Source organism: Patagioenas fasciata, chromosome 3, assembly GCF_037038585.1.
Source record: "Patagioenas fasciata isolate bPatFas1 chromosome 3, bPatFas1.hap1, whole genome shotgun sequence".
Taxonomy (NCBI): Eukaryota; Metazoa; Chordata; class Aves; order Columbiformes; family Columbidae; genus Patagioenas; species Patagioenas fasciata.
The window spans coordinates 46,802,139-46,829,732 of record NC_092522.1 but is presented as its reverse complement, the minus strand read 5'-3'; the positions used below and the strand labels follow the sequence as shown (position 1 = coordinate 46,829,732).

Sequence of the window (27,594 nt, the reverse complement as noted above, 5' to 3'; positions counted from 1 at the left end):
AACACACGTGTCTAGTGCAGCTATGGCCATTGCTCACAAGCTGATATTCATGCTACAGTGACCAGCACCTCAGGCTGGTGTGGAAGGTGACAGAACATCTCCTCGATTCTGGAGGGATTCTTCAACCACTAACCAGTTCCACCTCCTCTGGAAGGCATTTTTGTGAACTTAGTTTGGTAAGCACATTCCCAAAATCCTTGCTGGGTTTTGGCCATGAAGGCAAGACTGCAGGAAGAACATCTGACTTGTAGAGGTAGATACGGGTGCAAAAAGGTCTCACTGTAAAACTACTACACACATTGGGAACACTGCCAATGAGTGTAAACACCTCCAGGTTTCTCTTAAGTACTGGGTTCCAAAATTAAGGAAAAAGGAAAAGAGAAAAATGCAAGAACAAGAGAGGAAGAGAGAAAAAGAAAAGAAAGCACAAGGAGATATATTTAAAAGTTGGAGAAAGTGTCTTACAGTAAAAAAAAAAAACAGTGCTCGATCTTTTTAGTTTATTAAAAACTTGAAAGGTGACTTGAAGTGTAAAAGCACCTCCACAGGAGGAGATCTCTGACGGAGTCTACAGGGAGAAGGACAGCAAGATGAAAAAAAAAATTCAAATGAGAATTAAAAGCACAGTGTTTTTTCTTTACTGGGTAAGACACTAGCACAACACTAACAATAGGGCGGTGGTAGAACATTCATGTCTTGATTTTTAAATGTAGCAGGAACTGCTTTTTCAAGACTTGCTTCCATCAAATATAAGCCAAACTTTGCCTAAGGTTACAGGCCTTAGAACAATAGTGCCAGGATGACATTCTGTAGAGCCAGATTAGAGGAATTCATGTTTTTTTCTGGTCTTAGACTCACTACTTCTACAAAGGCCTAAGCTCTATCTAAAGAGACAGCCACATACGAGACACCTGTTGCATTCCCAGAAAGTTTTGTGATCAGAATTGAAATCTCAGCTTGCATACAGTCTCATGTGAATGCTACAGTCATAGTAACACCAAATAAATGGAGAGATTATTAAAGCTAATAAAGAACGGCATTAAATCTAAGATGCAGCCCAAAGAGCTATAAACGTTAATTGGCTGTGCATAATTTCAGGATTGGACATACTTACTCTGCTACTATTATGAAGAAAGATTGTAGCGTCTCTTTACCTGCATCTACCCAGCACAGCATGGAGGAATAAGGATCAAATGTCAGCCCATTTGGTAACCCAAGATCATCTTTAACAAGAATTCTTCTGTTTGTGCCATCCATGTATGAGGTTTCAATTTTAGGAGCTTCTCTGTTCCAGTCAGTCCAGTACAAATTTCTTAAGAGGAAGAAAAAGGCAAGAATTAAGACAGTGACTGATCTCAAAAGATTGTCGTAATTAAGGAAAATGCTAAGGACACAAGAGTAACACACACACCTCCTAAATCTTAACGGTTGGACTCAGTGATCTTAAAAGTATTTTCCAACCTAAACAATTCTATTATTCTAAATAATTTAAATAAATAAATATCACATTGTGCTTTGACATAGAAGTAACAAAAATACAGTAAAGATGTAGTAAATGTTATACTTCCATTAAAAACAAAAAGAGCTTACACATGTGAGAAGAAATGCTTTCTCTACATTGTTTAGGTTCTGTGCAAGATACCAAGCAAAAAGACCTCTGTTTCAACAGTTCTGAGGACCATTCAAATTGTATGTCTACAGCTCTCCTCCTCACCACCCATCATGCCTGCTCAAGCTAAGCAGCAAAAGCCTTTGGCATCCATTTGTAGGATTCATTCAAAGCTACATTTTGCTTTTCAGTGCACAAAATATGAAACATACAACGGAATCAGCGTAGTTTATGGTCAAGGGAGAAGCCCAGAGAGGACCGCTAATTCACTGATGCTTTATTATTAATGGTCACTTGTCAGTGGTGTGTTTTTCCTTGGATGCACTTTCTGTGGCTGAGAATTTACGTGGCCCTTCAAGGCAAGCACTTTTGTTGTTTACTCCTTAATGCACATGCACACACACACACAAAATCTACTAGGAGACAGAAGTCTGTGCTGCTTGACCTGAATCCGGTGCCCTGGGCTCCCACCCCTGATTCCATCCGTGGGATTCCTCACAGAACAGAGGTTTCTCCTCAATCTGATTATGGCTGTGCCTCTCCCCTTATCTCACACTAGAGATGTACATCCACAGCTGTTTTCATCTCACTATTATGTTAAAGACATTAGAGAAGTCAATACCCTTACTTTTTCATTTAATTTTGCATCATTCAAATTTTCATTAATCACATGCATTCTTTTCTCACTACAAACCTTGTTTGCAAACATCTGGAAGGAGGACACATCTTCCAAAGAACTCTCCCTGAGCAATATAGTACTTTCATTCATTAATGAATTCTCACCTATGACCATTCCAAATGCCTATTATTTCAATTAAGCAATCATTTAGTAGAGCTTCCCAGCAATTCAAGAAGGAAAAGAAAGACTATTTGCTTCCTGTGTAGCCTCATCTCTGTGTTCCTGCTCCAGCAGGGGGATTGGACTAGCTGATCTTTTGAGGTCCCTTCCAATCCCTAACATTCTGTGATTCTGCACTTTTGAGTATTTTGACTGAAATGTCTCTTCTCAGCAGTGGCCATGCTACAGAAAGTTGCACCAGGACAACAAGTTCAGACACTTATGAACAGACATGCAGTACTACCATGGACTCTGTAGTAGTTTTAATTTTACCTGTATTTCTTTCAATATTCAGAGAGAAAAATCTCAAAAGATCAGAGACTACATAAAACTATGTATATACTTTGACTTCCGCAGGCTGGAACCATAACTTTAAAACAGTTACGCATTCCTACTGGCACGTTGCTTCGCTATTTCTGTGACTGCTTACAGGCTAAATTTTTAAACTTCGTAGTTATCTGCACCTTCCAAGAGAGGTCTGATAGAACTTTTTCAGGCAACTGAATGACAGAAAAGATACCATGGGAGTTTTCAAAGAAAGAATGCTGTACAGGAAGAAGGTCTGTCATGATGGAAATGAAAATACAAGATTGCTTAATCTAGTATTTTAGACCAGTAATCTTGCAAAAACCATTTTTTTTAGTTAAGTGCAACACTTGTCATCCTGCAAACTATGTACTGAAAACAACGTACAAATAAGCATTTGACAAACCTCACAATAAAATATCACAGTATTACCTAGCAGGCATTTTAGATGCTTTATTTCCCATGTACCACTCAGACACATGATATAAGCAGATTATTCTATTTGTAGTTTTAGTTGTTTCAGGAAAATATAGTCCTATTATTGTCTACAGATAGCCTAAAAACACAGACGCAGAGTGTATGCTTATGTTAAAGAAATAAATAAACAAACAAAAATAAAAATCAAGCTTTGCATGTATCTCTTGACAACATATCCGTACCCTCTCATAGGATCCACAACAATTGCTCTGGGGTTCACCAGGCCAGTGTCAAAAAGGATACGACGCTGACGCCCATCCAGCCGAGCCACTTCTATTCTATCCAGTTGAGAGTCAGTCCAGAAGATGTTGCGACCTAGATGATCCACAGCTATCCCTTCAGGGCTTCCCAAGTCTGCAGGAGAACAGAGAAAAATGTGCCAAGGCATTATATTTATTCCAAATACACAATGTCAGCCTCATAAACATAACTCTTAAACGAGATAAGTTTTCTTCAGTTTTCTGGCTGTGGTCCAACAAAAGCCACTTCATCTTGGTTAGAAGAGGAATATGCATTTTGCCATATGAAGTTTAAATACACAGAACTTCCACAAATACATAGAACGACGAATTCTACGAGGAACCAACTCATCACACAGGTAAGCTTCCTCTGGAGGGGGGACACAGAAAAAGACCTGAGAGCAGCGAAATAAACAGTAGAGATTATCAGAATCTTATTCTACTCTTGTCAGCAGGCAAAGAACTAGAACGGATTTTATAATTCTTAATATTTCGTTTTCTTTGGTACTGGCATACATGGCATCCCTCTGAAAACTGGATTTAAGCTAAGTTTAGACAAAGCAATACTTAGAGATAATCAAGTTCCAAAGCACTAGAGATAATGATATTAGCTAACTGATGGAATTTAAATCCAATCCTCCACTTTTGCAGAGCAATCCTTTTTGGAACATGTTTTAGTACTGTATGTGCAGTTTTTGTTGGACAGTTAGTTGTTCCAAAAGCAACAGGAAATAGCAGATAATGACCTTACTGCTTTAGCATTAGTAATTTCTAACTCAGATGAATGATGAAGAATAAAAATATAGAACTCCACGGTTTAATTCAGCCACTATGAAAAAGTGCTCTATACTTTCCAAGGTTTGTACAACCACTGAAAAAGAGCAGGCAGCCTGTGTGGGATGTAATGAAGCCAAACACAGGTACAAATCAATTTTAGTCCAATTTCAGTTCCAAAAGAAAAATAAAGAATTGTACGACATCATTTCCAAAGAGAGGTGAAGTGACCTTTCATATTAGCCAGCTATTAAAGAAAACCCCACAACCTTTCAAATGCAGATCCACACATCATGTAAATATCCAGGACTGATGCAATGTCACCCATTAGCCTTCTACTAATTCTCAAGTTTATTTATTGACAGCCATTAAACAAACAGTATGTGACATAAACAACCTTTCTGGAGAAAAAGCATTTGGTCCAGAACACCGGGTAGAGCAGTCTGAAATTCGCTATTGTGACTTTGCTATGAATAATAATTGCACATTAGCCTAAACAGCCTCTGCTCTCTCACATAGGTGGTTTATACTTACCACACTTAAACGGGACACATGACATTATGGATGTATATTCATTGCTGAAGAGACAGAAAAGAACAAATAAGATGTATCTCACTGTTTCTGACTCACAGCTCATATACAGGGGAGCCAATAAATGAAATGTGAATCAATTTTTTCTTTACCACTCCCATGGGCACTTGGGCATACTTTAACTAGTTACACTGAATTCACATTACTACTTCTGTTTCTCCAAGTGCACCTGTGGAGCTAAACCTGTCATCTGCAAGAAACCACCTCACATTTACCTCAGACCTCAAATGTTCCTACTTCTTTTCTTGCTAGTGGCAGAGGCTGCTGAGAGTGGCCTCATTCTGAGGTGATGGTGGTGACAATCTCCAGTCTCTGGGATCAGAGGATCACCGACTAAATGGCAGTAGAGCAGCTTCCAGCCTCTTTTAGGAAACAGAAGAAGGCAGCAAGCAAAAAAATCTGCTGCCACTGACTCCCAGGAGCCCCTGTTTCCTGACCAGATTTAAAGAAGTCTAAAGTGTCTTTCCTGTCTGGTTGACAATAAGCCAGAAAAAACTATTCCCCATGGAGGGTTAAGGGAATATATAGGCTTCATGTCTCACCAGTCTTCCCAGAGGCACAAATGTGTTCCTGCTATATTGTCATCAGGCCTGACACAGTCACAGGCTCTGGCCCTGGGGACGGACTTGTACAGACATGTACAGCTGATATGACTTAAGTCACTACAACCAGGAGGAAGCTCTTCTTCCCAGCCTCCCTCCACAGCTGCAGAGCTCCGAAAGCCTCCACAAGTGATACAACTGCAGGGATAGATGAGAACTGGATAGGGCTCCACAGTAAAACATGTTTCTGCAAAGCAACGCAACTTGGATCACAAGAGCTTTAACAAACAAAAAAAGTAGTGCATTCCACAAAAATACATGTGAACTGAAGAAAGCAGCTGCAGCTCACAGGAGGAGAAAGGCAGAGATTGAAACAAAACAAAGAATTCTCATGAGTCTTCTGAGAGGGAAGTATTTTCCTATTTCCTGAAATTTTAAAGTTTCAGTTTGGGCCAGCATAGGAGACGTCTATTCAAACACTGAATATTCAACCTTATTTTGTTCTGAGTACTTTCCTGAAGAGCCAGTTAATGTACAGAAAGTAAACTGCAACATCACACAATATCTCTTCAGCAATGGCATTCACTTCCTATGCAAGCAACAGGACAATAGAAATCATAAGGTGCCTTTACAGATACAATGTTTTTTGTAGCAGGTAAAAACCATGAAGTTTCCTTGTAGCATTGAAGCATCCTGAATTACGTAAAATAATCAAAATTAGTTGAAAGCCTTCATATTTTATACACTTCAAAATTTTAAATGGGTACACATATTTTCATTAGAGTAATTCATATCCATATAATTTTTTAGCAATAGTAATTTCATTCACCTTTTAAGGTGCAGAATCTGAAAAATTGCTTTGAGTAGAAATTGGAAATCCTTTCCCCACAGAAATTGTAGTTGCACAGGCACATGGTCACACTACAGGTTAGAGTCCATTTCAGATTAAATGTGTTGGGATGAAAAAGTCTTACAAATATCTCAGCCATCAAGTTGTACAGAAATATGAAGCCCCGTAATTGCTATAATGGTTAGGGGTGGCTTTAAGCTCTCCCTTTTCTCTTCCTAGGACAACGGTAGGATCCAAGCCGCCTCCATCTCTCTGCTGTTCCCAAAAGCCTGGATGGAGGTCCCAGCAAACTGGCTATTCTGAAGCACAAACTCCAGGTAGAGTTCCTCCACACGTCCAAAGAAAACTAAAGCAAATTTATCACACAGTTTTAAAACTGGTTGATCACTGTGCTAAAATAATTTCCTAAATTTTTGTGACAATAGCTGCAAAGGATCCAAAGCAAGGGCAACATCCTCCAGTATCTTGGCTTCACAGGAGTTCTAGGATCCTGAGGACACTAGTTTTCAAAAAGTGCCTCCAGCTTTTTTTGTTGCCTTTTTTTTAAATGCCCTCACATTCACTTTGTTCTCCAAACCTCCCCCTTAACCCTTTCCATTTAAAAAAGCTTTTCATATTTAAGATGCATGGGCTTACATTTACCCTTCTAATGAAATGGACTGCAGTGAGAAGAACAGTCTTGGAGGAAAGGGTATAAGAACAGGACATAAACATAAAAGCAGTAACCTCACAATACTCTGCAGTCCAATTCTTGAATCATAGAATAACTCCAAGGGCAAAACCCAAACAAGGTCGCCTTACTCTCTTTTATTTTACAGCTTGAGTGGAAGGCATTGAAAGTCACAGCTGAAATGGTTTCTAATCACCTTTCAGTTGTTTGATCCCCAAGCTCAGGAACAGAGAACAGGGGTTCTCCTCTTCAACCTCCCTGCTCACCTGTTCTTTCTCAGAACAGCAGGCAGATGACGAGCAGAGAACACGAAAGAAAACGACTGTACATAATCCAATCTCAGCTAGCCAGTGCAATACTTTCCTTGTTTACCAGAACAAAAAATCAAAGAGTGACAACCCACAGAGGACATTCCATGTGAACATATAAATGTATCTCTTTAGTCAGCTTTAGTTTTGATTGTGTTTGATATCCATTCAACAGCAAACTGAAAATCCATCCTCGCCTTTTCAGATCATAAACACATTGAACAATGATGGGTCTACCCCCGTGCATGACCAAAGTTTTAACGAAAACCTTCGTTCTTCACATATTTACATCTTGTAGTCATTGCATCATTGTAACCAGGAATAGCTTCTATCTACAGTAGCTTGAGCTTAGCCTACCTATGTGTTCCATTTCTTAAGGCCAGGGACATGGACCTTTGCAGGAAAGATGCTGAACCACCCTTCCTGATCAGTATGGTTGACAAGATACGACTATAACAGAAGTGGGCTACACACAGGCTGCACACAACATAGCACAGCCAAGCCTCACACAGGAAAGTGAGTGTGCTTTACAAATCTGGGATGTCATGAGCTGGGGACTTGTCCTGAGAGTACCAGATGTGCTGCCCCACTATAGGGGCAGCCCTAAGGATGACAGCACAGGTAGAGAGCAGTAAAGCCTGCCTCAAGATTCCTCCCTAGAAGTGACAAAGCATCCAAAGAAGGTTTGGTTTGTTTTTTAGTTTGTTTGTTTGGGTTTTCTTGGTTTTGTTTGGTTGGTTTTGGTTTTAAGTTTTGTTTTGGCTTTGACTTTTGCTTTGGTAAATGCAGCAACAATATAGGCACAGTCTAGGACTGCAACTGGGTAAAGAAACATTGAGGAGTTGAGACACTGTTCAAAGTCCAGACTGTGAGGCTCTGAACCCCACACCGATTAGTGCCCTGAGGTATGCTTTAAAACCACCACGCACCTTGATTCATCTCTCAAACCCCTCAGCCTCCAACTAAAACACACTAGTGATGTTCACAAGACATTCACTCATTAAACAGATACAGTGTCCTGCAACTGCAAGTAAGGACAGAAACGTCTCACTGACATTCTGCTTTCATTTCTGGCCTTAAACTTAGTTTATTCAAAGAAAACCAACTTCTTGCCTGTCTTAGCAGTGGAAGGGCAGCAAAGGGCTGCCTTATAAGGAACAGATAAGGAACAGATTTTTTTTTCATTTTATGTTATCCAGACTTTTTTATTATTGTTTACCCAGATAACACCAACTTGTAAAGCTAGAGCTCAGGCAACACCTGGGAAATATATATGACTAAATACAAGTCTCTAATGCCATTAGAGAGTAGCAAGAGGAAGGACTTTTTGCAGTTACCTGTTTTGATGATGGTTGTTGGTTCCCCACCATGCAGGCTTGCTCTGCTGATTGAAGGGCCACTGATGTCTGTCCAATAAACCATCTTGTCCGTGCAGTCGTAAGCAACTCCAATAACAACTTTGTCCTGTTGGTCAACAAGCAAATTCCGTCAGCTTATGCTAAACAAAAATTACTTGCCAGCAGCACTAGCTTATGGATCTAAGTCTCAAGACTGAAAAAAAAACCAAAATTCTTGAGGAAAGGTGAGAGATGGGAAGGATAGACAAAGAAAACAACTCGGTGGCAGTCACTGTAGAATAGCTTAGCAAAATACTTTCAATTATAAGCCCCTTTTAAATAGCAGACACCATTTACAATTATGGTATTTCAAAGCAGCATTGTAGATATTACTACTGAATAGTTTATCTCACTTCTATAACTTCATCTGCATATCCATTTAAAGAAAGTTCATGTTTCTATTTTACTGTGTTATTCCTCATGTGATTTTTTTCCTCATTCTCTCTCTTTCAGGAGGAATGATGACTTCTATCAAATCAGACTTGTTCTCTGTATATTTATCAACTCATGCATGATAGCTGCATTCCAGCAGTGCTACCTACATAGCATCATTTTACTCAAAAAAGTTCTAGCAAAGTAAATTGTTAAAAAAAAAAAAAAAAGCTTAAACAAATACTACAAAAATGGTTCTGCTGGAGAGAATTTGCCCAGGCACAAGGAACATAAATATACAGTTTTCCAGGCAGAAGAAGATAGAACTAGAGTTTGTGTTTAGTTGAAACTTTCCTTCAGACAAATGAAAGAGACTACCAGGGTAAAACAATAATTTCACATGGATTCCCAGATCTATTGCCTGTACTACTTTTGTAACTTGCAGCTTCTTAGAAAGATGGTCCAAAACCATACATTAAAACATATGCACTTATTCATCAGCATACATCAATGCTGTATGCACAAAACAATCTGAACACTTTTACGCTGCTGAACACTGTCACATCGCAAACACTTAACGCTGAGGCAACACAAGCAGAGACAACACTGTCAGCAGAGACTGAAAGTTTCATTTTAATTGAAAAGTTTAATGAAGAGTTGCATCTTACCTCTTGGAAGCTCTTTTCTGAAGATACTTCTAATCAATTCATTTAAGTTAGACCAAGTAAATACTGAGACTAGGTGACAAAGATTCAGAATCATGTGTCTATATCAGCCTAACTACCCCATTTTGCACACAGTGTTTTACTTGATTTTTACATTATTGCAGCAGTACTTTAGACAAGAGACAAAAGCTTGATTTTGCCCTTACATCACAGCAGATCGTGGTACTATTTACTGAAGAGAATCTATGTAATTTAATAAGTATTTGGTCTACTAAATATTCACAGTAATGTAAAAAAAGGCCAGCATGCTACATGGTATTGCTATCTATCATAAATACAGTAATACTGGAATGAAAACGCAAATCCCAGGCTTCAAGCAAAACCAGTGTGAAGAAACTGGAAGTGAGAAGAGTTGGCATGTGTCACAGGTGACGGAAAAGATTCTCAAGACAGTAGTAAGAAGTGTGGGAAAAAGATTTACCACCCACTGGTCCTGAAAAAAGAGAAGAAAGCAAAAAAAGGCAGAAGAAAAAAAAATAAAATCTCTATATATCTTGGCTGGAGCCAAGAATTGCAGAGAATTTACTGAAAAACAGGAAGAGCTTAGGACTTAGGAAAAGACTTTGAAGGAGTAAAAGAGAAAAAAAATGCCTCTCCATATAATGCTCTTATAGGTCTCCCAGACTTTTATATCAGAGTCAGAAAGCCAATGGAAGTGTGAGCGTAGGATGGTTTATATGATGAGCTGTTGGAGGCATGTGAAATCACAAATATTAGATTTTTGTCTTATGAGATATTCTTTAAAGGCAAATAATTCTTTTTCTATAGCTCAGTTCTAGGCTTTTTGACTAGTCGGATTAGGAATTTTCACTGACAAAGTGATGGGATGCTGAAATTTTAATCAACGGTAAAAATTGAGTTTGGAACTTAAATTATCAAATTCCACAGGTGAACACTCTTTCACCTTTGTCACAAGCCTTCTAAAACACATGAACCTAGTATAGTAGGTTACTTACTGGAATATGCAAGAGTGCTTTTGCACCATTTTTCTTCATATTGTTTCCCTCTAGTGGAACGTGTTCAATTTTACCACTTTGGGCAAAAAGCAAGTGCGTTCCTGGTGGCAGAGGTACTGTATCTGGTCGAACAGAGGGCCCAATAACAACAGGAGGAGCAGCTGTGCTCAGACCTTTTTAAGAGAAGGAAACAGATGGGGAAAAAATTAGCTTGTACAGCAAAACAAAGGTTCTTGTTATTTGCAGAGACACAATTAGAGTCAGATTTCTTAGAAGGAAACAGTCCTACATGCAGACTCTAATAACTATAATCAGATACAGAAAGCTTCTGATTTTTTCCCCTTGGCTGACACAGAAGGAGCGATTGACATAATAGGTCTTTTCATGTTCAGCTTTGTAAATTGCTCTTTCCTTCAAAATGTTTAGAAAAACCTATCTATTTTGCAGCTGAAGCAAGGAAGATGTAAGAAGGAACACCCTTCATTTCCCAAGGCAATTCAGTTACCACACATTCAGATTTGCCACAGCTCTCGGAGACCAGAAACTATAGGGGTCTCTCACAGTTTCAAGGCAGGGAAGAAGTTAGAAAAACATTTTCTTATTCACAGGCTCACCACAGTTATCCAGATGCCCCAGCTGAAGGAAAAGTCTGTGCTGGAGTTACTGAAGGGCTGCAGCACTAGGCATGTTGTCACTGGGCCAGCAGAGATTGCATTGCTCCAAACCACTGCTGTATCTCAGGAGCATGACTAAGCCCCACATTTGGGACACAGTGCACTTCGGTGGAGAGACACCCAGAAGAAACAAGTGCTTCAGCCACTTACATGGTGGTCGAACTCCTGGGCCGCTTCTGGTGCCATCAATCTCATTTCCATCCCTGTCCACACACCAACAATATCCACTGCTAGAATGGCACTGAGTGGGTAGGTAATTCCCATGCTCATCACACTGGGGAATGAAATGACCAACTCTTATCTCCCTTGGGAAGAAAGTGCCTACACTTCCAAGAGCTACTTCTCGTTCACGCTGGCATTTGGTCTTTTCCGCTTCTGTGAAAAAAAATATAGATGAGTGAATATTTCTGTTTTAACTAGTAACTATGTTCCATTAACAGTTAATGTATGCCGACCACTGATAACACAAGCATTCTTACCGCTGGAGGAACATGGCATTGTTGCAGCACTCATAGGCATACGCCTTCAGCGCACCCTTAGGAGCAGTCTGCCCTATGTAAATGTGATACATTTGCCTTAAACTTATTTTATCTTTCAGTGTCTAGTTTAAAACAGAACAAACAGCCCCCCTGTAGCTTCTGACATTGAAATGTCATAAACAGAAGCTGGAGAACACTGCCTTTCTCCTTGAGGCACATTTGCAAGACCATTCTGTCCAACTTGCAAACACCATGTCTACTCATTTGGAAGTTATCCATTGGCCTTAAAATGCAACTAATTAGCCAGGCTATAGAGTGGATAAAAGGTTTTTTGTGATGCTGAAAGTCGAGTTTCCCTTCAGAGCCACAAAAGAAAACCACAACAGGAGGCAGATACCAAGCTCTCCATAGAACCCAGGAAGTGAAACCAATCATTGCTTTGATGTATATTAGATTTTTCCCATTCAGTTATCAAGTCTGAGCACTCATTTGATACTTTTGGATCTAAGAAAGGAATTGCGGGGACAGATTGTCCAGTCCCTAGTAAAGCACACAAGTAAGGCTGTACAGAAAACAGGAATACTACCATGTACACAGAGAAATGTATGATGCACAGTGGCTACACCACATGGATATGTATTCCTGCAGCGATTACAGAGGAAAGACTGACCTTCCAGATTATCAGGAGGTTCAGGGATTTGGTTCTTTTGGTTTCAATTCTACAAAACCGTCTAGACTAAAATACACATCTTATGGTATTATCTGTCATGCAATAGGGAATGTCATCTGGATCAATATATCCTTCTAGATGTCAAACAACATAATGAAATTAAAACAATACAACATTATCTTTCTTCTCTAGACAAAGAAATCTGGCTTTACCTCACACTTGAGACCCCTGAAGGGTTCTGTGCATTGGGAGAGAAAGAGCTCTAATATGGGGGAATATATTTTTCCTGTCAATGATTTCTACAGGCAGTTAGAAAAACTTACTACAAACTGCCTGCTGAAGAGGCTTTAACATTACACGCTCATTTATTCCTTCCTTGTTTTTACATTGCCTGGTGGACAGCATTAGCTATGTATGGCTCAGACTAGACCCAGCCCAGTTGAGCAAAAAGCTAATCCCATGCACTCACAGACTACTGTGGTGTAAATCACACAAATACAAAAGGAAAAGGGTATTTTTTTATTATTATTTAAACTGGTTATGCAAGCAAAAGCTTTGGACAAGTTTCATGCACCTGGACACAATTAGAGAAATACAAATGTCTGGAGAACAGCTCACTCTAAACAACTGAAGTATTTGGCATCAGCTTTAATGTGGGTGGTGGAGAGCCTTGGATCAACCTACAAAACCAGACTCTGAAGGAAAGCCTCCATTATCTATCTCAAATTTTGTTTTCACGTATTCAATACACTACGCAGTATGCAGATAAAAGCAATGCTGATTCCAGTAATTGGGCCATTTTGCCACACTTTTTTTTTTTCATTGCATTCATGACATCTTTCATAGAATCACAGAATCATTTCAGTTGGAAGAGACCCTCAAGATCACCAAGTCCAATCATACCCTAACCTAACTCTAGCACCAAATCATGTCCCTAAGAACCTGGCCTAAATGCCTTTTAAACACCTCCAGGGATGGTGACTCCACCACTTCCCTGGGCAGCCTGTTCCAATGCCTGACAACCCCTTCTGTGAATATTTTTTTCTTAATATTCAACCTAAACCTCTCCTGGTGCAACCTGAGGCCATCTCCTCTTGTCCTATCACTTGTTACTTGGGAGAACAGACCAACACCCTCCATGCTAAAACCTCCTTTCAGGTAGTTGCAGACAGTGATAAGGTCTCCCCTCAGCCTCCTTTTCTCCAGGCTGAACAGCCCCAGTTCCCTCAGCCACTACTCATCAGACTTGTGTTCCAGGCCCTCACCAGCTACATCAACCTCCTCTGCACTCTCTCTAGTATTTCAATGTCCTTCTTATGATGAGGGGCCCAAAACTGAACACAGGATTCAAGGTGTGGCCTCACCAGCACCGAGTACAGTGGCACAATCACTTCTTTAGTTCTGCTGGCCATACTGTTTCTGATACAAGCCAGGATGCTCCTGGCCTTTTTGGCCACCTGGGCACACTGCTGGCTCATACATCTTTGAGAGACACTACTAACTCCTCCTCAGTAGGACAGAAAAACAAATGTAGAAACTGGTTGGTTGTCCTTCCTATATGAAACTCCAAGAATTAGAGAGCACCCAACAGCTTACAATTTCATAAATTAATAGACTAGATCAACTTCAGGAAAATGAGTTAGCAAATATGAACTGTACAAAAGAACGCATATATACTTCCAGACAGGACACAGCTGTTATACACAAAATACATTAGTATTCATGGTAACTTGAAATATCAATGTATTTACTTATTTCAAGACAATATTCACATTATATCTGCAGATTTTATACAGGAATACTAATGGAATTTTTGAAGAATACTTACATTGCAATGATCAAGAGCAATCTCACTAATGGCCTAATTATGCAACTAGCCCCCCTAAAGTCAAGAGACTAGTCAAACAAATTATTTTCAAAATCAGCTCTTACTTTCTAAAGGCAGTGAATATGATTTGTACTTTCTAAAAAATCCCATCATCATTGAATTTTTAGTTGCATAAAACGATGTCAAATACCCTACTGCCACTAACTTTTAGGAGTGACTATGTGTTTTACTGCTTCTGTGCTCCTGAAAGTCTCTTATATTTGTGACAAACTTTTTTTTAACAGTATCAAGTGTGATAGGTAATCTATGTTAAAGAAACATTCTGAAAATAAATAAAGCCAGTGTTACCAGTTCATCTGTGCTGACTCAATCATTTTAGCTTGTCTTTCAATGTTAAATTCATTTCAACTCACTAACATGAATCTAGCCAATATCAAAATATATAAACCAAAACAAGCCCCTAAACTAGTTATGACAGTTCAAACCAGGCATTTGGAATCCATATCGTATTTTTTCTCTCCTTATCTCTGAATCATGAGGAGGATTACTATGCTTTCAGTTTAAAGACACCTAAAGAAAACTGAGATGAGTCCCAGTCCAGTATTGTAGCATATGCAGCAATGAAGTCACAATAATATTAGATCCAGCTGACAGCTGGTTGGGATAAATAGTCTGCCAATACAGTCATACATCTTACTCAATGTGCTTAAGAGAAGATGCTCTGATTTTGCAAGCTTAAAATTTCATTAATTGTCTGAAATGAGGCTAGCTATGACAGCCTGAAAGATGGGATTTACACAGTAAATACAGCACATTCCCTACCCTGATGAGCTAACAGCACAAGTTAGACAAAATATACATTAGGTCGATGCAGAAGTCATTGCGGTTTTCGCACTGTTGAAATTTGCCATTTGATACTGGATACATTATTAAATAAATGTGGTTATGTTATACACCATTTTAATGTGCTTTTCTAACTTTACTTATTTTGCTACTAACTTATTACTTGCTGTTTATCTTATATTTATTTTAGACTACGGAAATGATGTTAGACAAAAAGCTAATTGGAACAATTTTCTTACTTGAGTCCAAAATGTGTCATAAGGCAGTGGAGGCAACTTGCAACGTCAACAACGCATTTGGCCCAGGAACTGCTAACGAACATACAGCGCAGTGGTGGGTCAAAAAGTTTCATAAAGGAGATGAGAGCCCTGAAGATAAGGAGCATAGTGGCCAGCCAGTGGGAGCTGACAATGACCAATGGAGAGCAATCATCAAAGCTGATCCTCTTACAACTACACCAGAAGTTGCCAAAGAACTCAACGTCGACCACCCAATGGCCATTTGGCATTTGAGGAAAATTGGAAAGGTGAAGAAGCTCGATAAGTGGGTGCCTCATGAGCCAAGCGAAAATAAAAAAACATTGTCCTTTTGAAATGTTGTCTTCTGTTATGCTACACAACAACAGTGAACCATTTCTTGATCAGATTGTGACGTGCCACAATTTTATATGACAACCAGCAATGACCAGCTCAGCTGTTGGGCTGAGAAGAACCTCCAAAGCACTTCCCAAAGCCAAATTTGCACCAAAAAAAGGTCATTGTCACTGTGTGGTAGTCTGCTGCCACTCTGATCCACTACAGCTTTCTGAATCCCAGTGAAAACATTTCATCTGAGAAGTACGCTCAGCAAATTGATGAGATGCACCCAAAACTGCAACGCCTGCAGCTGGCATCAGTCAACAGAAAGGGCCCAATTCTTCTCCACAACAATGCCTGACCACACATTGCAAAACCAACACTTAAAAAGTTGAACAAATTAGGCTATGAAGTTTTGCATCATCTGCCATATTCTTTGTAAGCCAGCTTCCAGACACAAACCTTCTGGCTAATAATCTTCCTTGCCAACAGTAGAGTAGCCTAAATGAGGCTTCTTAGTGCTCTTCCTTTAATATAAATACAGTAATATTTCATCCAATCAAGACTTGTCAAAGATACAGAACAACTGACATCAGAGGAGTTCTCTGATTTCTTGACTGCTGTGAAGAAACTTCTATCAAATACAACGGGTAGAGGCAAGAATAGGTAATGCTTACCTGCTGTAATGGTGCTGTTACCACCTACTACTACACCTGGGCATAGAAAATGGAAAAGAAGTCCTGCCTATTTCAAGGCTCCATATCCAGAGGTTACCAGCCCTGATTTTTATTAGTTCTTACCATTCTTGAAAGCCACATTTAAAAGCCAAGCCAAACGATCATGTCAATTATGAGAAAAACGGTATATGCCAGGGTTAGTTCACACTACCAGAGATTAAACAAACAGTAAGAGCAAGACCTGGGTAATCTTCAGTGATGCAGGAAAGTGGGGGTGCCAACAGCATTTTATTAACAGCAGGACCAAGTTTCAATATTTAAACATTACTCCTTAGTATTTGTTATAAAATGGAATAAAAATCCATTCTCACTGCTTTTTGATACAGTTGATGTTTGGCTGATGAAGGTAACACACTGACATAATAGCTTTGTATTTCCCTATGTCACTCTACTTAATGCTCACAGGTTAGTATTTCTTTTGAAACAAAGCACCATACTGTGGGCTACGTTAATTTGATAAATGATTAAAAACTGAAAAATCACCTGAGTCAGTGGACGAATGTCGTGAAGGAGTGGTATTTCTAGTGAGTTCCTTAGACTTGGTTTTAAATTTCCTTATTAAGAAATTTAATTCCTTTGTTAGGATTCCAGAGGAAAACACAACCACAGGTCACACCATTTGTGAAAGAGAAATAGGCCATAAAACATGAGAAGGACAGGATCTCATCACTAGGTAAACTGAGCTCATTAAAATAAACAAGTAAATTTAGACAGTCAAATGGAAAGTTACACTTCTTGGAATACTCTGTGTAGACCAGGCTCTAGAGATAGACTAATCTTGGAAACCACAATAAAAAAAAAAGCTCTCAGCAGATCACAGCTTTCAGCAGATAACTGTGAGCAGATAAGCTGCCACTACTCAGCTCAGTCCTGCAAAGATTGTGAGGGGGTATAAATAAAAATTCAGCATATACACAGGGAACACTGCAGAGGTATAGAGAAGCACTGTGGGACTGGGGAGATGATTCAAGGAATACTGGGTCCAGTTCTGGTAAACACAGAAGCTGTAGCGCAAAACAGAGATCAAAGGCCTGATGAAGAAGTCATGTTCCACGGACCACAGTACATGCGAGTCAGACCAGATACATAGAATGGTGCATCATGAACTCAAGCTAAATATACACCCTTCCACAGAAAAACAAATTTGTATTTAATGTTTTAAATATATTTTTCCAGTTGTTTCATAAACTACCAGTAGCAACCTGGAATTTAAGTTACTGAAATATATAACGGAACTTGAAAAAAATGAAATGGAAATAGCATGGATATGGAAAGTGGGGCAGGTGAAAAACATACACGCACATACTTCCCACATAAGCGAAGAAAAAAATGAAATGGAAAAAAAAAAAACAAAAAACAAAAAAAAAAACCCACAACCAAAATCCTGAAGCCATATAGAAACATTAAACACTCATGGTCTGTTTTGGTCATAAAGGAAAGCTCTTGCAGCAGCACTGCAGAAAATTAGTTATGGACTTTTCCAAAAAAAAAAGAAGAAGGATGAGAAAAAGAGGATGAGAAACAGATGAACAGGACATGCATTTTGCAGGGGGGATTACAGTCTGATACATGAAACCAAATTCAATTAGTTCTGCAACAGCATTGAAAAATTTTAAAGATCTGATATAACCACTCAAACAGGTTTTCATTCACAAGCTAAAGACAGGAGTGATTTAAAACTGTTTCCAGAATCAATATGTAATCAAAGACTACTTTTAAATTTCCTTTTAAATTTATTGCCCACATATCACAAGAAGTTATACTGATATTTTTAATTGCTGTTCTCAGACCAAAAAAAAAGAAAAAAAGAGAGGGAAAAACCCCAAACAAAATAACACACTTCCTTTTGTCCCTTCCTTTGTAATCCTTCGCTTACAGTGCATTTCTCATGTGAAACAGATTGCATACAGAGGACCAGAGAAGGGCTCTTAACAGTCAGACCACTAGTTCCAAGAATCTAGATTTGTTTCTGTTTAGTAAACAGTGTCTGGGGTCTGCAGGGTAGAAACACTCAGACATCTGGTTGTTTGAAATGGAAAAATGAAGCGTGAGGAAATAATGAAGTACAGACTTCCTTAATAGCTGTGAGCAGTGGGACATTCCAGCATCATTAACTCTTTCATTGACCTGCTGGTTCACTGCGACAGACATTCCCTTGTGTGTGAGACTCAGATCTTTTTTACTTGTTAGTCTACTTGTTTCAAGAGTTGCTGTTCAGCAGTGTAAGATTCAACAGTAGATTTCACATAATAATGAAGACACGAAACAAGCAAGTAATCGTACACATGGATCAAAATAGGCTACAGCAAAAAGGAGTATTCAGATGAATGAAACTTTCCATGCTGTTACCATCCAGGAAAGACTTCAGTGACTTAACTGAAGCTAATTAGATCAAAACTTAAGTGGGCAAAAAGGGAAAGAAAGGGTCTCTAATTACAGCTGAATACAATAGAGCCTCATCTGCAATCTCCATTCTGAAGCAACTCACTTTACAAATTGGGTGCTAAAGTAAACTAAGCTGCTTTCTGCTAGGCTTCAAAAAGTGTATTTTAATTCTGTCTTTGGACAATGATTAACTGTTGGATATATCCATTTAAAAAGTACTGAAGCTTTAGCAACTGATGAGAACTCAAGGGCAGCTATTGTTCTATTAAGTCTCTAAGGAGGGAGGAGTAGCTACGTTTGTTGTAAACACTGCCCTTGCTGCAGACCAGCAGAGCATTACAGATAATCTCTACTTCTGTCAGGATTCAGCAAAAGTGAGTTCTTAGCTACACAGATTTTTTTTTTCCCCTGCTCGAAGCATTTCATAAGCAGAGCCAATTGTTAGAAGTGCTTCTAAAGCATGTCTTCTACTGGTAGTATAAAACAGCATAAAAAAAATCAGGAAGGTATATATGAAGACTAACAAAACCTGGCAGATCCCCACCCATGAAAACAGCAGATACAAGAAAATTCTCCAAAATATTTAGTTACTAACATTAAAGCTCTGACATAGAAAGATGCCCATTCAAGATACAATTGCATTGAATATGGGAAGTCAAGAAGTGCACAGGATAAGCAGTAAAAAATAACATAAAGCTACCACAACATAGTACACTGTGCATAGCAGATTCATAGACACACTAATCACTGCATGTGAAAAAGGGGGCGTTCAACAGAAATAACCCACTTAAAAAAGCTGTCACATGTACTTAGAAGAAATCAATTGTGTCCAGGTGATTGGTTGAATTCAAGTATCAGTGTACCAAATAACTTGTTACATCTACAAAGGGGATGTGCCGGACAGTAAAATAATATTTATTCCTCTGCAACTCTTCCCAAAGAACTGGAAGTTTTAAGATTTGTTTTTGCTTCAAGTTACTAACATCAAGTTTCTCTTCTAGGAGGAATAAGCCTGGTTTTATCAGCTGGTTGGTTAGTGAAATATTTTGACACAGGTTAGAAACACTAGATAGTTCTTCATTTCATCTAGCATTAAAATGAAAATGCATATGGGGTTTCACGCATGAAAAGTTAGTTAAAAATAATATTGAGGGACTGACAAAGTGGTACCGGCTAAAGCTTCAGAATTAAACACTGCAAAACCTTCTACAATTTACTTCTGATAGAAAAGTCTACAAACACTGAGTAATTTGACATAACACATGTGGTCGAGCACATGATGAAATGTCATATAAATATGATCTAAAACCATAAACAACCTTGTGATTTTTTTATGCCTTTCCTATAAATGATCCTTTGCCCTTTTGTTTAAAGACATAAGCATCCAATTGTAAAAAATAAAAAAGAGAACTTCAGAATTCAGGAATATTAAGTTTCAGCAATGCATCAGGTAGTAATATTGTGCCATGCAGACAAGCACTTTTAAGCCAACACATCCAATATAAAAAAAAAAAAAAACAACAAAACAAAACAAACACACACCAAAACAACAAAACAAACTCAATTTTGAATCATCAAATACTTTGGACATCATTAAGACCACAGTGCAGAAGGTGAATTATAAAGACAGCTTCCCTCCTCAGTCGTACTGCTTCTTGCTTTTTTCCCCTTTTGTCCTACGCCTTTGCTTACTCTTGGCTGCACAATTTGAGTTTCACTCTGTTGAGAGGCGCAGGGTCTTTTGCCCAACAGCAGGAATCTTAGAAGCAGAAGAATTGCTTTAGTATATTCAGAAATTAGGTTTTATTTCTGGGACGAAAGCATTCAGCATTCTGCAAAATCTGAGTGCTGTCCCATGGGTTTGCCACATTTTTGAATTAAAGTAGGCGGAACAATGCCACATGTGCTTCAATGTTCCTTACTTTTTTGTTGTTGTTTAAGCATGCCTTCAAGATCAGGAGTTTTATACTTCAAGGCCCAAACTACAATGCAAGAACAGAAGTGTAGGAACATAAAGAACTTTCTACTAAATAGAGAACAAGCTGGGTAAATACACGAACAACTGAGTGACCAAGTGCTAGTTAGAAACTGGAGTTAGTCTCTCTGGACTCTTGCCGGTTACACATGGCACATAGGCATCTAGATCCCATTGAAGACAACCATGCAAGTACTTTGGTCTCATCCTTGACTTTTCTCCTGTAATTGTCACATTACATTACATTGCCAACAGTTCCAGATATTTTATGATAAATGACTATGGTGTGTGCAAACCAAATCAGCCTGTGGTCAAGCCTTCACATAAGGCAACTTCAGAAGTTAGCATCAGCTTGAGAACTGCTGGGGACAGAACAAACAAAACATAAAACTGGACCTTGAACAGCATAACATGGAAAAGTGATAATAGTCAAGATACAGAATTTGACACAAGCTTGGTGAAGTTCAAAACAAAGGAACCAAATTAGCATATATCCTCCAATTCCCAAATTATATTTCTGGTCCCGCTTTCAAGAACTGTAAAATTTTACCTCCTAACACACACCGGAAACCATCCCCACGATAACCTGCCTTACACTGGCAGCTGAAAGACCCAGGAGTGTTGTAGCAGAAGGCATCTGGATGACAGTGGCCCTGTTGACACTCATCTACGTCTGCAAAAGAAAAGACCAATCTCAGATAACTGTTTCTCCTGTTGGACAAATCAGAGTGATGAATTTAAGTGTGAACCTTCCCTAATACTTTCAGGCTCCTATTTTGGGATATCTGATTAGAATTCTAGACATTTAGAAGAACACCTAGACAGAAATGCAAAGGAGAGGAAAAAACAAAGCATGTCTTTTTAGGTTCTGTCTCTCCACGCTCTTCTACTCCAATGGATAACTAGCATTGTTAGCTTGCACAGTATTTCGCAAATATATGCCATGTTTCTCAAGGAGAAGATTTAACACAGCAAGAGAAAGAGGATTTGACCAGCAAGGTTTCCAACATGTAGTTAGGTAAAGCTGCTCGCCCACTGCACTCCAATTGACATGAAACAGAATATAACTTTTTCTTTACATAGCCTGAGCATCACATGTCAACCACCTTAGCAATATAAACCAATACAGTGCAAACAGTTCCAGCAGATGAAGATCTGGTCTGCTAACTGCAACTAATGCAATTTCTGCATTTACCTCATCTTGCACCTTCTGTAGCTCAAATATTGAAGAGTGAATTCAAAAGTGAGGGGAGGAAAGGACAAAAGCTTAATGCAATGCCTGCCCGAGGGACCTAAACTATGAGATTTCCTACTTGAAATCGTAACTATAGGACATTACAATGACCAGTTAAGTTGTACGATAAAGAGTATAAAAACCCCACAACAAATGGTGCTACCCACCCTCACAGGCACGTCCATCTCCAGAGAAGCCAGGGAGGCATGTGCAGATGTAGGCCGACCCTCCAGTGTACACACACTGAGCACGCTGAGGAATGTCACAATTGTGTGTGCCCGTCTGGCAATGGTTTACGGCGTAGTCAACAGCTGCAGGTGAGATGTGCAAGAAAGGAGATGAAAATCTGAATTTTCCTCTGCAAAGTCTGAAGCTCACAGTAAGTTTATAGGGAGACAATAACAGCTGTGAAAGCACACAGAAGAGAAAGGAAACAAGGAAACCGGAATTTTTGGTTCTGGGGGTTGGAAATTTTTTTTGCTAAGATCTCCCCTTTCACTGGTGTTAAATCTACTTATTGATGTTTTACAAGGAACTGATTGTCCCCAGCATGTCATAAATGTTTGTTAGTATAGAACATGGCAGAAAGGCTATCACAGTGATTGATCCTAACATTGAATACTATCCCTGACAGTTTTGTTTATAAAAAGGAGTCCTGAATGAAGATAGGTCAGGGATCTCACAGAGGTACTTCACATGTTAGCTAAGTGGCCAGTTCACTACACTGGGAATTATTAGATATCCTGCTATACTAACCTAGCACTGACCCGGGGCTGTCATCACTTGGCAACAGATAGGAGTTGTGACTCACTCAATAGAAGATAAACAAATTTGTCAACTATTAGAGAGATTTTTGACCAACTGTGAAAGCTGGGACCAGCACTGCAGCTTTTCATGACCTTCTCATTGTTGACAGTAGTTACTCTGAAAGTATTGCACTACTTTCACACCAATTATTTCAGGCAGTTGCTGCTACCCTGCCCATGCTTACCTGGTATGTCAGAGAGGAGAAACAGAAACCATGGTATTTAAAATAGGAAGAGACAAACTACTATAAAAATTTTGGACCCAGCAATAGATGAGTTTGCAGTGTATAAGTCTAGGAACAGGCTTCCAGCTGCTGTTACAGAGAGCCCACTGAGCTTTTCTCTACGCGGCTCTTAGGAGGAGGTGACAGGAGACCAAGTCAAGATTCTACAATGCTCCTTTCATCACACAAACAGATGGAAACTACCACTGTATTGTCAGGGAAATAACAAAAATCTGGCATTGGAGTCAGATCTGAAAACAGTCCTTTTCTCTCCTTGTCTGAAGGAGATGACATCATTGTTTTCATCTGCTCTGTTTGACGAAGTCAGTCTTAGATTGCAAAATAATGTATGCAGAACTGGATAAGATCTGGAATTGGATCTCAAACTGGATTCCATAAGATCTGGAATTGGATCTCAAAGGGAGTCCCCCCAAGTGCTCCTACTCCTCCGTCTACAAATAGGAGAATGGGATTTATTTACAACACTCTTCTAAAGCTATATAGTGAGTCACACAGCTGGTACAAAAAAGCTGCAGCTCCAGAAAAGCTGAGTCAGATGCAAGATGCAAGAGCACAAAGAGGGCAACTGTTGCCATTTCTGGGCTTCAAGTTCTCTGCGAGTTATAAAACCCGCCCCTGTGGAAAGGCTAGCAAGATTAACATGACATTTATTTTCAGTCTGTTGGGAAAACTAGAGTTCATCTTCCCTCTCTTCAGTCTTAAAGAGGCAAACTTTGGTTTTGATTGGAGGAAGGGATCAAACTGAAGCCCTTCAAACTGGACAAGGGATTACTTGGCACTTGTTAGAAGTTTGACACATCAGCTTCATGAGAAAGTAGTTCTACAACTTCAGTGAAACACAAAGCAAACAGAAAAAAAATATACCTCATTAGGACAACCTTAGTCCAGCAAATACATATTAACTCAGACTTCCTCCAGGGAAAAAAAAAAAAAAAAAAAGAAAGAAGAAGTTTTTACATTAAATAACTAATTCAGTGACAACTACTGAATTTGAAGTTCTAATGGTTCATTAACAAATCAGGCAGATTTCCTCCAAATCTCAAAGATTTTACCAGTGACATGATCTGTAGTTATGATTCCTTTTCAGCATGATTAACTATCACTTCAGAACAAGCTTGCAATTGCCAAGACATACTGGTTTAGACCCGAGCACTGCCTTGTCCAAAAGATGAATCTGTAGCTAAAATCTAATTCTGGATTAGATATAAGAAAAACGCAAAACCCCAAAAAGCCAAAGCACAGGATTAGAGAAAATGCAGAAAAAGCCCTACCTCATCTTGAAAGTGAAATGCTGTGAAATAACAACTGCTCACTTTAATTTTTCTTTTACAAACTTGAATTTTACCTTCCATGTGAAATTTACAGAAAGAAAGAAAGGACAGAAGAGTTCAATAATAATTTCCACTTTCTATTTGTAAACGTTCTGAATGGGGAATTTTTATGAGATGAAAATCAAGTAGTTTAGGCACCTTCTTCAGTCACCTGATGGATTGTAGTCACTAATTGCAGCATGAATTTCTACATTCAACTCACTTTAGAAGTTAGTGCAGATCCTAGAAGCTGTTTTCTGTCTCTGTGAGGTGAATCACAGACTGAAAGCTGGCAGGCAGCACTTTCAACAAATGTGAAACTCACCAACACAAGTCCGTCCATCAGCTGCAAACTGGTATCCTTCAACACACTCACAGCGGTAGGTTCCCGGCTGATTATTGCAGACTGCATTGCTGCCACATAGACCTGGCTGCTCTGAACATTCATCGATGTCTAGAATATTATAAGGATTCCAGTTATTACAAAGATGCATTTAATACTGATGCCAGAAAAACAGAAACAGCGCAACCGATGAGTAACAGCAAGCTTGCGTATTTTAACTACATCTTGGATAGACCACACCTCTTACAAGATATTAATATCCTGAAAATAAGTTTTCAGGTAACTATGTCCTCAGCTAATTTGCACGCACACACACAAGTATTTGTGTGTGATTTGTGCTGTGATTCGATTTGATTATTAAAAAAATACATTAAGAGCACAGAACTGCTCAGAGCTGGGAAATAAAAGTCTTCTTGAACAGAAGGGAATATCAAAGCAAATCTTGAAAAATATTATTTCAATGGGTTCCACATACCTATGCTCTGTACTCATGTGCATACACCATTCCTCATCTCCCTCCAGAACTTCTAGCCTAGTGGACTCATTTTAAGCAGAAATTGCAGAACAGTAAATTTCTCACAGGTAGGTTCCCACAAGTATTATGAAAAGATGAACTAGGTAGGAAAGATGCTTTGCAAGTTAGCAAAACATATCCAAGTTCAACTCTTCCAGACAGTCCAACTTGCTTACTTTAATTATTGAGATACATCAACTACCCCAGCACCTCTCTAACCCATCCTTCCCAAAACCAGCGTCTCAGGACAGTTCATTTTGCCGGAATGGCTGGTCCTGAGGGTCAATACATTCCAAGCAAACCAAATGCCACATTAGCTATCATTTGGTAATGAAAGTTTTCTGATACCATAACAAACGTTTCCATCTCCACGGAAGCCAACTGAACATTCGCATAAGAAACGATTTCCAGTTCCTGGACGACATATCGCGTTGGTGTCACAGTTATGTGTACCGGTGTAGCACGGATTCCGGTTAATATCAGCAGAACCATCTGCCAAGAGAGATCACATTTAGTCATGACGACTCTATCCAAATAATAGCACTCAGATAAGGTCCAGCAGGAGAGTGCTTGCAGTGCACAGGAAACAAGGAGAGAAAATACTTTTTGCACCAGGAAGAAGGGGACTTGCAGGTGATATTCAGGACGTGAACCTCAGACACGGCAAGAGCACTTGCATTCCTTGTTACTTCTGCAAAGAATTGATGTGTTTAAAAAAAAAAAAAAAAGAGAGAAGTCACAAAAGTCTCTCTAAAGAGAAAGACTGACAAAGATAACGCATCTTCCAGTCACTGACACTACACCCAAAATGTGATTCTTAACATCTTGGTTTGTTAATTTTAATTAGTAGAACTTCATCTTTGTAACAAACAAAAAGAAGCACAGTCCTTTCTTGTACTCATCTGGCATGCATTTCCAAATTGTATCTTAGCAGCAATAGATTCAAGGTGGTATGTCAGAGTATTTCAAGGAATTAGACACTTAAATTCCACTGAATTTCAAGAGGAAATCACTTAAACACTCTTCCCCAAGTGAAAATACAAACTTTCAGCAGCCCCATTTATCTTCTTAATTTCTGGACCTCGACTAATGCAACAAATTAATATAACTCATTAATTTTAATTAATTAATTAATTAGGTAGGCTAAAAAATATAGAAGTCTGGTCTTAATTATTCACAAAAGAGATAACAAAAAATTTCAAATTCATACATACCACTGATTGGGCCGATGGAATTACTCATAGCATATCGCAGAATCTGCTCAGGTTGGTTATACAGGACAAATACACTGTCCACTGAGAGCTGCTGAGTAGCAGAAGCAGCATGGTGAGAGTCATCGTGAATGCATTCATCAAATGAGATGGTCTGTCGCCACTGATAGGCGCCTGTGTACGTGGAAGCAACCCCGTCCCTCTCTGGCTCTGTCACCGTGTACTCTCTGGTGGATGATGAAGTGATGACTGCAACACAGCAACAAACACGCTGATCAGAACAGAGAGCAAAATTACTCTGTCCGATGCTATCTGTAGAGTTGGGATACACGCTGAGTAGTGTAAATAGAATTTTCAAAGGCAAGAAGGGATGAAAGTGGATGTATTTCCATGCAAAGGAATAGGCACTTGACCAGGCTTGCTCCACTCTCAAATATTACAGCCTTGAGGAATGAGTCTCATAATTTATCTTGACATATTTTAAAAACTCAACTTTAGTTTGTGGGTTACCAGGTAAAGAAAGGAAAATTCAACTCGGGAAACTCAGAGATTTCTTTAGATTAATTTACATAATGAATCTATAAGCTAAGAAGGATAGGAGTCACCAGCACCAAACTACACCCCCTTTCAGATCATTGTGATCTGTTGGCCTTGGATTTTGACAGACTCCTGAGAAGACGCAAGTCTGAGAGCTCTTGTGTGCTTCACAACAGTTTCCTATATTGTGAAAAATTGTGACCAAAACTCTTCAAAGCAGATCTGGGCTTGCAGATCCTCCCACCTACAGAAAGCTCCTCAGAATGCCACTACTCTTCCTATGGACATCAGAAGACACCTGTATCTATCCAATTACAACTGTTAGCAAAAGCTGGATTTCTACTAAGTAATGGTGTATCAGATGTGCCAGAGGACAGCAGAAGAATAACTATTTGAGAACTGGTAAATCAAATCCAGCCAGAAGGATGCCTCCTTCCAGGCTCTGACTTTTCCTCCATGGGGACAGCATTTCTGCCAAGAAGGCAGTCGTTCTACAGAGCACACACTGCCCAAACAACTCATCTGAAACTCTGAAGTTGTTCAGCACAAAGTTGAAGCTCTCTGCTCCTCCTCC

General features: G+C 39.2%; 1 protein-coding gene across 1 annotated transcript in view; it reads right to left on the bottom strand.

Annotated features, from left to right (window-relative positions):
* NID1 (nidogen 1) overlaps positions 1-27,594 on the bottom strand; it is a 48,299-nt gene that overhangs the window by 5,325 nt on the left and 15,380 nt on the right. The window contains exons 8-17 of the mRNA XM_065835918.2: positions 26,487-26,732; positions 25,621-25,764; positions 24,741-24,869; positions 22,222-22,365; positions 21,371-21,493; positions 11,479-11,703; positions 10,655-10,827; positions 8,542-8,668; positions 3,413-3,584; positions 1,155-1,312 (exon numbers count right to left, since the gene is read on the bottom strand). Coding sequence (XP_065691990.2) covers positions 1,155-1,312; positions 3,413-3,584; positions 8,542-8,668; positions 10,655-10,827; positions 11,479-11,703; positions 21,371-21,493; positions 22,222-22,365; positions 24,741-24,869; positions 25,621-25,764; positions 26,487-26,732 — 1,641 coding nt within the window. The remainder of the gene's footprint in view (positions 1-1,154; positions 1,313-3,412; positions 3,585-8,541; positions 8,669-10,654; positions 10,828-11,478; positions 11,704-21,370; positions 21,494-22,221; positions 22,366-24,740; positions 24,870-25,620; positions 25,765-26,486; positions 26,733-27,594) is intronic.